At 42.0% G+C, this 13,157-nt stretch overlaps 1 protein-coding gene across 20 annotated transcripts in view; it reads right to left on the bottom strand.

Annotated features, from left to right (window-relative positions):
* Positions 1-13,157, bottom strand: part of ADGRL3 (adhesion G protein-coupled receptor L3) — a 529,795-nt gene that overhangs the window by 229,229 nt on the left and 287,409 nt on the right. For all 20 annotated transcript variants that reach the window (XM_074905383.1, XM_074905366.1, XM_074905365.1 and 17 more), the window contains one exon: positions 1,219-1,328. In XM_074905383.1, the coding sequence (XP_074761484.1) occupies positions 1,219-1,328 (110 nt within the window). The remainder of the gene's footprint in view (positions 1-1,218; positions 1,329-13,157) is intronic.

Below are 13,157 nucleotides of genomic sequence, written 5' to 3'. Positions count from 1 at the left end.
GCAGAGAGACAAAGTCCCTCAGCAGAGAGGGTCCTCTTTGCTCAGAGAGGTGGTCTTAGCTCCATCCCTCACCTTGCAGTTTCACAACAGCAAAACCCCCACACAGCCTTTCCACACTGCAGCAGTAGACAGGTGGCCACCTCCTGCACGAGGGATGGGGACCACCCAAGGGGTTGTAAGTTCTCACTTCCCCTCCAGACAACGTGCATGTCATTTCTCAGCCATGTTTGCTCTCCTGCAGCCTGTGCTGAAGGCAAGGAAGATGATGTTCTTCGTCCTTGAGCCAAATCCCGGGTTTCAGCAAACTGAAGTCTCCTGCTGCTCTCTCAATACAACTCTGTGGCTTGAAAGCATCCACTTCCGTACCTGCTTTATTTTCAGAGGTATGCTATGAGTTTTGGCCTACTCAAACTGAAAACCTAGAAATGGTGTTGTTATTCACTGCTCAGCCCTTTACGACGCCTAACAAAAAATGCACTCCTAGTATTACTGTTGTTACTTCTTTTTGAGGTATGCCCTTTTTGACAGTAGGACCATAACTGTGTCTAACAAATTTGGTTTCTACAGAAAACAAATTCTGAGGTGCACTTAACTTTCTGTAGCTCCGACATTTCCCGTTCAGCGTATTGCTGTAATCCCAGATGACTGTCTGTCTACCCTCAAAAATTCAAGCTAAATGGCTTTCCTGTAATTCACCTTCATAACTTTGGGAGTTTATAAATTAGTGTTTTTTACCATCAAACATCAAATATCCCAAAACATTAGCTTTCTACCTCCTCAGTAATACAATACTGCATTTAAGGCACTTATCAAATGTCACCAGTTACATGGACATAGGTCGGTTGAAGTGCACTGCTATACATTTACAAGCATAAAACTGGAAAAAGAAGCTCTCAGCTAGCAATGGTGCTTCATTCGTGTTGTCTGTTTTCACAAACAGGGCTTCCCAAGTGTTTTCCAAAAGGTGATATGTCACTGTTACACTGTACAACAAGGAAAACATGGGGCTCTATTAAGAGATTTTTAACCTAAGCACAAACCTTGCACAGAGGACAATTTGTCATATCTTATCAGCTCAGTCTCATATGATGCACGTGGTTTGTCACTGAGCGTTTACTTGCCCTTGGGCAACAAGAGACAAGCTCAAGGATAGCCCAGTCTCCACAATAAATCAGATCTCTATTAAAGAAACAAATGCAAATACATCAAGATACATACTGTAAGGGACACATTCGTACTGCACTTCCAAGTACTTGTACGTCCCAGGGCAAGGGTCTGGAAAAACATCAGGGCCAGCAACAACTGCACATTGGGTTCGATTACTGCATCTGAAAAACAAGAAAAAAGAGAGTCATAAAACAGTCCAGACAGAGGGACAGGTCAAGACGTTGAGTGGCCCCTCCAGTGTCAACAGGAGTGAAGATGCAAAAGCCAGGGCCTTCAGCATCAGCTAAGGAACCTTGCCAGAGAGCGTGCTAAGGCTGATGACAATATCAATGTCTTCATCAGCTTATTGCCAAAAGAAAAGAGGCATGGTGTCACAACTCCTTCTTCTCCTAGCAGTTCTTATGGCATCAGGAGGTATTTCTTTAAAAACAAACTGAGAGGAAAATTTTAGAAAAATTATTACAGGTACATGGTCCTCTAATTCTTGAAACCCAAACTCCATCACAGTGACCTCAACTAACCTTAATACCAGCAGCCCCACCAAACGAAATACAAAGACTAAACCAACAACAATTTGTTGCAGAAATAATCATTATATATTTTATAGCAGGCATAACAAATCCATTTTACAAAATATTTATAAAATGTTCCCACAAAAAACAGTCATCTTGAGTAATGCTGTTTAATGCAAAGCAAAGACTAGAAACAGCAACACGAGTGGGGAAAAAAAATCACCAAATAAGCTGTCCAAAAATCAAAATAGTAGTTTTTCATACACAGCCAACACACTTGCATTAGTTATAAATGGCTAAGTTTTATTCAATCATTCTGCCCAGTATGGATGCATCTCCTGAGATGATGTATTTTTTCCAAAAGTGAATGTCATTCTCACTGAAGATCTTGCTGTACAACCCCACGGAGAAGGAAGTGACCCTGCCCGCTGCAGTGAGCATCTTTCAGGTTAAGAGCATACACACACAGGTTGGGCCCTGCAAGATGCTTTCCCTGCAGCACATATGACTCATGTCCATGGGTGACTAATTTGTGCATGTGTGGAAACCCACATTTGCCTCTGCTTTCGTAGTAGAAGCACCTCTATGTCAAACTTTTGTGTATTTTGGGGAAAAACACTTAACAAACAGCAGTTCTATGGAGAAAAATCCTGTTTGTTTAAAGAAAAAAAAAAAAACAAAAACATGCAAGAGAGAGAAATATAATTAGTCTTTCATTTTTATGCTTTTGCATGCCAGAAAGAGACCTCCTAAGGGCTAGACCACTGCATTTATTTTGCCTAAGATGCTGCCTCTTCTCATGTGACATGGGACCCCTGACCCTCCTGCTCTTCTGGCAGAAGCTGTGACATCCAGCACAGAACTCATTTAGGCCTGCAGTGGAAATGCTTCATGTTTACCTGAGGCTATAGTTTGTCAGCCTTAATGAGGATTTTATTTGAGCCCATAAATTAAAATTGATTCATTAGTGACTGCCTTAAGCTCCGTAATTTCTTTAATTTTATGGAAAGATTAATAAAAGTTGATATGCTTGCTCATCAGGCTGTTTTGCTGGATAACAGATAATCCAGAGGGCTAGGACATTCTTGTGTTTTCTAGCTGAAAGATGACAGTTATCACAGCAAGTGACTAGTTTTATCATATACACAGAAAAACAATTTTATTAATGAAAAGGATAATTTTGCTGTCTTCACCCTCACTACTTACAGACAGGTGGCTTGGCTGGAATATCACAGGTAGCTTGGACCATGCGAGTGGGCAGTCTTCCAGGAGAGGCTTTGAACATCATCCAAACTTCACTTTCAAGAAAAATCCTTTAGCGGGCTCAATGTGCCTTTCAAAAAGCAATTGCACTGGCTTAATCAATAGCCTCTCTGGCTGCAGGGACATCCCTGGTCACGTTACACAGAATAAGAGCAATGGATCAAAGATATATTTCGAAATCACGAGTCAGGAAACAAAATTATCAGGAATTGGAAGTGGGGGGAGGACAGACACATTTAGAGTTCATTTGTGCTTGTTCTCTTTCTTTCTGTCTGTAAGGAAGTGTTTGCTTTGAATGGCCAAGTGTTTCCTTGTGGCCATTTATTTTTTATGCAAGAACTTGGACACAAAAAACAGAAGTGAAAACATGAAACCTAGAAAGCTCCAGGTTCATAACTGGTATTTCAAAACTTGGTTTGGAAGCTGAAGGCTGTGAACACCAGCTTTAACCTCCCCATATGTGTGCTGCCGTCTGGGATATCAGCAAAGAGAGTGAAAGTACCTGATACAAGGGATTGAATGGGGAATGCAGGGTGTTGATACGAGCTTTTCCATCCAACTCTAGCAAGTCCTTAAGCCCACCTGCACATTCCTGTATCGAGGGATGGCAAAGCACTGAGCCTACCAAGCATAGAAATTTCAAAAGAAGGTGAGATCAAATTGTAAGTGCCACCTTGGGGAACAACAGAAAACCAAATGAAAAACTCCCAAATTGGCATGTCAAGTTTCCTTTTATCACCCCAGGGTGAAACATGCAGATTCCTAACCCATCATACTTAAGGGATGAGGGCAATTTGGACTAAAATCCTTAGAAAAAAACTAATACCTGCTGAACCAACTATTACTGTCAGACATCAGGCTATGAAAATTTTAGGTGGAGAAAGAGGTAAAAACCACTCATCATTAAAGCTCTGGTTGCTGTGCTTTTGCTCACTTTTTTTTCCCATTTTCACAACAGCTTCTTGGTCCTTTCAGTTTTATCATATTTCTTTCCAGACAGATTAAAGGCCCAGGTAACACTAAGTGACACACAAGAAGTGACACAGAAAAAGAGATGTGTAAAAGATTACATATCTGTAGCCTTGAAAAGGGAGGGGAAAAAACCCCATGAAATTGTGCCTTACCCCATTCTCAGCAAACCAGCCCACGAGCTCTTCTTTCTAAACCACAGGATTATACATTGAATCTTGGGGTTTCTTGTGCTTGGGTCTTAGTAATAGTCCAAACTCCTGAGAGTTGTGAGGCTCAGTACTGAGTCCTTTCCAGTCAAGGCAACAAGGATTCCTTGGTTTTATTTTTTTTTGTTTTGGGGTTTTTTTGTTTGTTCTTTTTTTTTTCTTTTTTTCTTTTTTTTTCCCCTCCTTTCTTGAAGGAAGACCTTTACTAACTACTGGAGTTACAATTTGCAGTAAGAACCACCACTGCATACATTAGCTCAAGTATTATTCTGTGTCCTCCAGAGGGCAACTGCAGAAACACTACCGAGGTCCCTTAGCTTTATGCTAGAAACAGCAGCTCCACATCTTGCTAGATTCCCCTCCAACAGGGCAGGAACTGTTTGCATCACCAGTTTTAGCATACTGTACTCCCGAAACTACAGCCACTTCTCTTACACCTATCTATACCTCTTACTACCACCTTTTGACAAGCATTATTTCTACCACTGATTCATCAGCTCCTATAAACAAAACTACTTCTCTTTCCCCCGAGCTGCCCTCATGCCAACTCTTTCCTAAGTGACCTCTGGCCTCTTGGGGTATTTTCTCATTCTCCATATGCTCTGACACCAGGTAAACAGGAGAACTGTGGGAAGAATCTGTGAATTTGAGGGACCAAATAGACAATTTTATGCCTATTAAAAAAGCAGCTTCCATTTATTAGTTCGTACATTTTTAGGCAAATATTCTGGAGACATGGAAGAATTAAACAAGTCCCTCAAGTGGTCTTAGTTCCCTTTATTGCCATTTATCATGAAATCTGACAAGGAATTTATAGCCTATATTCTACCTGCAGTCACTCCTCTCTCCTCCTGTTGCTCCCTGAAGTGCAAGGCAGGCATGTGAAGATAAAGCCCACTTCTCAGAGACCCTACATGTCTTGGGTCACCTCTATTAATTGCTGCTGGGATTCATGGACACGTTGCCTCAACCAAGAGCGTCCACACAACTCACCAGAAATAACTCACCATGCTGCCCCAGCATTTGGGCTAGCAAGGCAAGAAGTCTGCTGCATTTTCCGCTTTGCAAGAAACGGAAAATGTGACTTGCCAATGCCCAGGTTCCTCTGTAAACACTTGCCTTGGTGCAGTGTGCTCAATAAAGAGGCCAGTATACCATATCCACTTTGCCAAGGCACAGATACCTACCAAGACCAACCAAGAGATCAGAAACCAAAGCATAACCCAAGATCTGCATTTTCAGCCTGACTTGAGAGATTGACAGCAACATACATTGCTGTACGTTCAGGAAAAGAGAATACCCCAAAACCCTTCTAAAAATCAGTCCAATTTCAGTAGCCTTTAAGCACCCAGCATATGACTCCTTTATGCCTCCTTTCCAGCTATGTTTATTCCCACGTATTAAGCTACCTGTTTTCTCTTTCAGATGTGGAAAAATATTTATCCTAGAAGAGAGGTGTCAATCTAGTGTAACATATACACTGTAAGAGAAAACATGGATTATTTTTTGCAGAACTTCTCCTAGTTCTAGTAGAAAATTACTTTCAAGATTTTTAATGTGAAACAATAATAATAATAATTCATGTGGCATTTTTCTGCATTTATAGCAGCAAGACTGAAGGAAGCATTTGAGTTCAGAACCAGCTGCAGGGCTCAACTCTACTTGCAACTCTTGGTTCAGACTTAAAAAAAACCCACAACACCAAAACTTCATTTCCCTTCAGCAAACTTCCATTTCTTCTCCCTGGCAACATTTTTGTGATTTTTAAGTGACAAGGTCATCTTGTGATAGTGAGGCAGAAACAATTTAAGACATAAACAGCTGTTTATTCCTGCTCTGACATCTTTGATTTTTTCCAATGCTGACATTGTTGATATATTTACCAAAAGAGAAAGAAAGGAAAAAATAATAGTTTGGCAGGTGATGTTAATTTTAGGCCTTTCCAGAAACTTTAATAGCAGAGACATGTCAACAGCATCAGGCTAGACATGTCTGAGGCGATATGTTTGCCAGAACAAAAGTGCAAAGGCAGCGCAAAATAAAAGATCAATCCCAAACAAAAGCCTTTCAGCATTAATCATCACAGGCGCAATAACAGTAAGTCCTCCAGCTCCCCATCTGGGTGGGGACCATTTGCCCCAGACAAGAAAAACGGGTGCCAAAACCATGGGGGCAGGCACCCATCGTGCTAGTGATGCCAGGAGAAGAGCAACCAGAATTTTGTGCACAGGTCCACAACAAGCCTAGAGGCTCAAACATCCCTTTCATCCCCAATACACCCTCTTTCTCCTTGTTCTTATCCTCTAGAGGCAAGCCTTCTGAGGTGCTACAATGCTTTCTGCAACACCTTGGTCAGGAGCTCCTGCAAACAGGGTGTACTGGAACACACTACAAATGGGGAAGCCACACACTCCCTCTGAATCTGTAGTCAGGCCATCAGAGTCCAGCGCTACGGTCTTATATACCCCAAAGATCAGAAAATTTCAGTCTATGTGACCATGAACTTGGATTTGCACAGGAAGCACTGAGCAGCCATATCCATTCCTTGCTGCTGCTAACAGACCCTGATGATAGCTGGTGCTACCCTCCACCTACAGCAACTTATAACAAGGGATTCTTAATGCCCACGTGTGCCAACCAAACCAGCTCACTTGTGTTCGTGAGCACCAGTTGCCAAAAGACAGATACTCTTTCCCTCTCCCCTCAACTGAAACACCTACTTTACAAAGACTTTTTTTTTTTTCTATGAAGACAAGGCAGCCATCATGTGCCTAGGCACACTAATATAGCCAAGACATCAATATCTAAGCCTCTTTCTCAAGGTCTATTATACTTTTCTAATGGTTTTACAGTAAGAGACAGACTTAATTCATTATCCTTCATGGCAATGCTGCAAGACATCCTTTTCCTTCTCTGGAACACAAAAATCTCCTCTCTGGATGACTGCTTTAAGAAAGAGGCTGTCACAACAAATAAGTCAGCCAGGACTGTGTTCTCCCCTGTCAATATGTGATATTTTCAAATCCACCCTTTAGGAAGGTCCAAGAGAAATAAATAAATAATGCCCTGGAGAAAATACACAGGAAGCAAAGAGAAATTTCACTCATAAGCGGAGTTAGCATGATGGCTTACAAATATGGGGGGGGAAGCAAGCAGAAAAGGGAGGCAGCAGAGGGGAGAACAGAACTGCACACCCTGAGAAAAGCCTTTGGTTTACCACATTTGCTTTCAATAACGCACTGCACAAAAGCAAAGCTAAATCCTTCACCTGTTTAGCTCCCAGAAACAAAGAATTCCTCAACAGAATCTTTTTCTGCCTCGGCAAAACCTTAAAAGCAAAGGATCTAATGACAGGGAGATGAAAATCCAGTTTCTCTAACATTTCCTTCATTATGAATGGGCCTTTTTATTGATCTTTCAGAGCACGGAGAAGCTGGCTTTCCAACCTCTGCTGCGATATAATTATCTGTGGTGTTTAATGCTAGCACAGACGAGTCCCACTACACACTGCATTTTGTTGTTTTATTGACGGGTTTTAATTATCTATCCAGGTGCTAGAGCTGTCAGATAGGCTGCTTCTTATGTGATCAAACTAATGCAAGGAGAGGCAGAACACTCTAACTGCAGCCTCACCAAGTGCCTTTGTGGAGACATGCCAACGAGATACATTTAAACTGCTACGGTTATTGTAAAATCTTATGCTGTTTTTTGGGAAAAGAGAGTCCTCTTTCTATAGCCTCAAACCATTTTGTTCCTCTGATTATTATACTGAGCAAAGCAAAACTTAAGAAAAACAAACCATCAAAACCACACCAAAACCCCAGCCAGCCAAATAGCAGAAAAATCCTGCAGAGCCAAACCAAATCCAAGTTGTAAAGGTCACTGAGGGGACTACCTTGATATATTATGGAGAGCCTGAGAGCAAGATGGAAAAACAGGTCCTGGAAATAATTTAAATACCAGTTTTATGTAGGAAAAAAGAAGAAGTAATTACACTGTTTCAACTCACTGATAAGACCCTTAACATTTAACAAGAAGCACTTAACAGCAAATTCACAAGATTTAACAGATTTAATGGCAATTTGGGGCACCCCTGCACATGGTGCATCTACTCTGCTGCCAGGGACTCCTCAGCTCAGGAATCTGAAGTCTGGGGCAGGACCTGGCAGTGGGGACACCCTGGCTCATCATCACCCTCCAAACGAGGGTCACCCCAAGCAATTAAAGTTTTTTCCTCTGTGCTTCATCATGTAATGTCTCTTACATTTTATAGTTTCCTTGGATTTCTTTCTGTCCCATGTCTTTGCAATTAACACAGTGAGGAGGGAGATTAAATCTCCAAAGGCAATGAATGTGTATCCCAGCAGGAAAACTTGCCAAGTGCCTTTTACTAATGTGCTTGGCTACAGCATCCCTGCAGCAACAGGGAACCTGAATGAAAGCCTGGTGGAAAAAACACTCATCATTAGTGCAAGAACAATGAAATGATGATCTGTCCAAGCTTTTGGGTATATTTGGACAGAAGGTTTGGGTCAGTATTGAAAACAAATCTGCATGTCTAAAGCAGTCAGTGTTGCTCCAGCTGTAAGGAGCTAAAGACATAAGCAAGGCCAGGTTTGCAGTGTAGGCTAATGTCTTTTAATGGATGCTGGTCCATAGGACTGAAAACCAAACCAGGCAAGCCTTAAGGCTGTAAAGCTCATCTTTTGAAGAACCACATCTGCCCTTTTACAGGTACTCTACTTCTTCCAACTCCATAAACTTCTGTAGCACCCTAATAAAAGCCCACTTTACAAAACACTGGCAGGATATCTGGAGAGAAGAGTAAACACCTAAAACAAACCAACCAATAAAAGGCTTGTTGGTTTAGCCAGAGTTAACACTAGTTAAAATAACTGTGAACAGAAAACAATCTGGCTTTTAATTTGGGTTAGAAGGTCACATTAAAGGCTAGAGGAGGTCTGGGCTGAATTTCAGCTGGCACGCCACATTACTTTGTCTTCATTGCCATTTTAACACAAGTCAATGCACGTTAAAGCCCATTTTTAGGTCTTTAGTGCAGCTACCCAGAGCTGGAATAGCCAGAGCAAGTGGCAACGGATTATTTTCTGTATTATTTTCTGAAGTGCGTTCAGACCCTCAGTCTACCATCTCCTACCTACCCACCAAGTCAGCAGCACTGGGAGCCGACACTGTGCTGACACCAAGGCGCTGCAGCCCTGTAGCACCACGAGGTATGAACCTGCTGCTTAGCACTGACTGAGCAAAAAGCAAATCTGAACACAAAACATTTAGAAACCTTTTAAATATATTAACAAAAGAGATTAAAAAAATATATTCTGTCGTGTTGTTGAAGGAAAATGCAGCATTATTTCCACTGCAACTCCCTTCACTAGTCATCATGTTTTCTCGAACTAGAAGGAATTACACAGCCTGTAAAAACAGCAATGCTGCCATCTACTATCACCACCCAATGTCCCTGTCCCAGCCACTGAATGATTCCTGCAAAAAGAAAAAGTGAGATTAGAGAATATTGTCTCCAAAGGGGCTAGAGTAATCTGTATTCATGGGCTGCTAGGTTTAATGTATTAGCCTTTCACCTCTGCGAATAGGGTTAAAGAAAGGTTTGGGGCCAAAATAATTTGTACTGCACTCCATCTCAAATTTGACATAATAATTGAATGACTGAACGAAACAAAAATGAATACGTCCAAATAGTGGCAAGAGGTCAAAGCTGGGCAACTCCCTGATGAACTCATGAGTGAACCAAAGGCATCCATGCAGCACTGTTTCTAAAACCCAGTGCAACCTCTCTCTTCATCACTCTTGTCAATGGCATGATACTAAGGTGATTTTTAAGTAAAGGTCCATAAATTTTAGTTAAGGAAGCAATTGCCCCTCAGCCTCTTGGGGGGAAAAGCTTCCCTACCAAGTGAGACGTAGGATCAACCTGTGACAGGTTATGCCTGTAGTATCATGTTTAAATCAGTCCAGACAAAAAGATAATATCAGTGAGTAAAGCAAACTGATTGCCAGGGTTGAATGTTGTTAATACAACATCTGTGGATGGTGCCTGATTTTGTACAGTACCTTGTGCAAAGGAGTCTTGGCCCCTGTCTGTGTCTCGGGCATTAAAGCAGTACAAATAATAATCAGAAACAAATCAAACTTTCTCAAAAAATAATCCTGAAATGAACTAAATATGTTTTTGATATCCAAAAGGGATTTTTTTAAATTTTATTCCAACACAGCCAACTCTGTCTCTTTGATCTTCAGCCCAAAGCTTGAATAAAGGCAGACTGCACTTTGATTCTAAGCTCAAGAGAAAGAATAGCGTCACAAAACCTTCATACACTTCCCAGTCCAGCATTGCTCAGCCAAAGTATATACAGACACAAATGGTAAGGAGCAAAAACATGAGAAAAAAAAAAAAAAGCCCTATCTTAGAGACATTACTTGAAACCAGCATTGTGAAGTTTCTCAAAATGTCTAAACATAGCACTGAACTTTCTGTGGCTGCATGCAAAAATATGGAAGGGCATGGAGGGATGCATTTTGGAGAATGTCTGTCCAGCAGCTCCAGCAAGCCTTTCTCACGCTGTGCTCAGCACTAAGCTGGGGAAAGTCAGAGATCACATGGAAAATGGCCTCTGAACATCTGCAAAACAACTGGTAGGAACAGAGCAACAGAGCTTCTGCAAAACCTCAAGTCTTCTTTGTGAAGATGCAGAAAATACTTTGTTAGTGGAGGATTAGCTACTTCGTAATACAGAACCTGTCAATGTACTCATAGAATTAAACTTGCTTGTATGTAAGAAAGCTTCCTTTGAGGAAGCTAAACTCAAAGGTCAAATCTTCTAAAAAGGCTCTGTTTCCCACTGGAGGTGAATTTTTGCAAAGAGCTTGGTTCTTCTTAGAGGAGCTACAAAAAGGTCCTGCTGTTTGAGCATGGCCTGGGACTCCTCAGTTCTCATGGACAGTGGTGAAGCTGACAGCTATGTCACAGTGCCTAACCACTTTGGTAATCCAACCCAGGTAGCTCTGCAGAAAAAAACCCTGCCTGCCCAGGATTGCACGGGAGCCTTAAGTGGGGCAGAAACTGCAAAATCCATGTTGAAGAGCATGGAGCACGTCTCCAGCAAGACAACTTTATGTGACTGATGCTGCTCAGACATACTAGCTGAAGTCCAGGGAGATGGATGAAAGGGTAAAGATGCAGAATAAATTCATCAGATGTCTCCATAAATCATTTCTATAGTTCACATTTGTTCTCTGCCTTTCATTACTTACATTTCCAAAGCCACTGGGTGCCTTGGTGCAGTGGATCTAATAAAAAGGAAGATAAATTTTAACATCCCTTTTTGAAACATCTTAAAATGATCTAGCTTTCTTCTGAATGTTAATGGCAAGCATTACAAGAAACACACTGTCTCAAAACAATTTATTGGGGCTGGAAGTGAAAGCAGAGTCCCGCTGAAGCCTAGAAATTCACAGTTGTGGTCCTCCCCTCAACTAGTATAAAAGATCTTATTTCTGGCCCTAATGTTTTGGCAGTCTTAACTCTGTCACCAAATCCTGCCATCGCTTTGCACAGACCCTCTGACTCAGGGGCGAAATTCCATACTTGAGAAGAGGAGGAAATATTTTTGGAGATTGGCAGTTTGGAAAAGAATCTGAGCTGCCTGACAGCTGTTCAGAGATGTGGGATGCCAGAGGGGTCCCAGTGGAGCATACAGTATTACACACACGCACACGCACAGAAAATCATTAAAGTTTCTGTCTCTAAAGTTTCACATTTAATGAAAGAAAGAGAGGGAGATATCTGGAGAATTCTTGGGTTATATTAACGGCTAATGATACTCCCTGTGCCAAGAGCGCAGCCCTGGGAAGCTCACCAACAGTGATGGGGGGGGGGGGGGGGGGCACCCACGAAAACACCAGCAGGTCCAGGCGGTGTGGCAAGGGGGAGCATGGAGAGCCGTCCTTCCCTTTCTCCCTGCCACGTCCCCAGGGTGGTTGGGAAACAAGCAGAGAGCCTGTTGTTGCATGGCTGGGGTTGTTCTATGACAGAAGCAAGGACCTTTTTAACAGAGTTTAATCCGTTGCAGGTTAAACAAAACAAATGACTGCACAAGTGAGCAATTAAAGAGCATTCCAGAGCCAGCATTCAGAGAGCCTTGCCATTGATTAATTAGGTTCAAAGGGCCAAGGCTAACCTTGCAGTCCCCTGAGAAAGAGACCACTTAGCCCCTTTAAAAAAGAAATTTTTTAAAAAAAAATTTTCAGCATTCTTATTTAACAGTTGAGCATTAGTTAAACAGCTGCTAAAGCAGTGAAACAATTACTTGGGACTGACCTACATTCAGCTGTATCGCTTTATTACATTCAGGAGAAACTTAATTAAGCTTCTGTTACTTAATAAAAGCAAATAAAATCCTCCATTTTGTGACAAGAAGCTGCACTGCTACAGCCATGTGAAATTTTCGAATTTAGCAGCAGTGTTTCCCAAGAGAATGTGGCTCCCACTATCACATTCCTCCTTGTTGTATCTGAGGGTAAGAAGATACAGGGTATTTTTACACATTAATGCGCCTCAAGGCAGGTGAGCTTGTTCTGCTGGCTACCAGCAAGGTGGAGAGGACTGTAGCCTCTGATACCCTGACCTGTTATCTTATGAGACCTACTGTACCTGTGCAATATGGTCTACTCCCAGACACACCATGGGCTGGGTCATGAGTACTTCAGCCCTGCCAGGAGGAAGGCATCAACTATTCACTTCACTGCAACCAGCAAAAAACCAACCTGTTCCTGGAAAGAAAACCCATACTGCTGGCCATATAGCTGCTCTTCCCCATGGGCCTGATCCACACCCCAGTGAATTCAGTGGGTGAGCAGTCATTTACAGACACCACTGACCATTAGCAGGGTCTGAGCTGGGCAGTGGCAATGTACAATGAAGGATACTCCCATATCAAGAAACGACACAGAGTTTCACCAGTTCATATGACCAAAGAGACGCCCCAGATCATCCACCCAA

Source organism: Athene noctua, chromosome 4 (assembly GCF_965140245.1).
Source record: "Athene noctua chromosome 4, bAthNoc1.hap1.1, whole genome shotgun sequence".
Lineage (NCBI taxonomy): Eukaryota > Metazoa > Chordata > Aves > Strigiformes > Strigidae > Athene > Athene noctua.
Note: the sequence above shows the minus strand (reverse complement) of the source record. Positions and strands in the feature narration are given on the sequence as shown.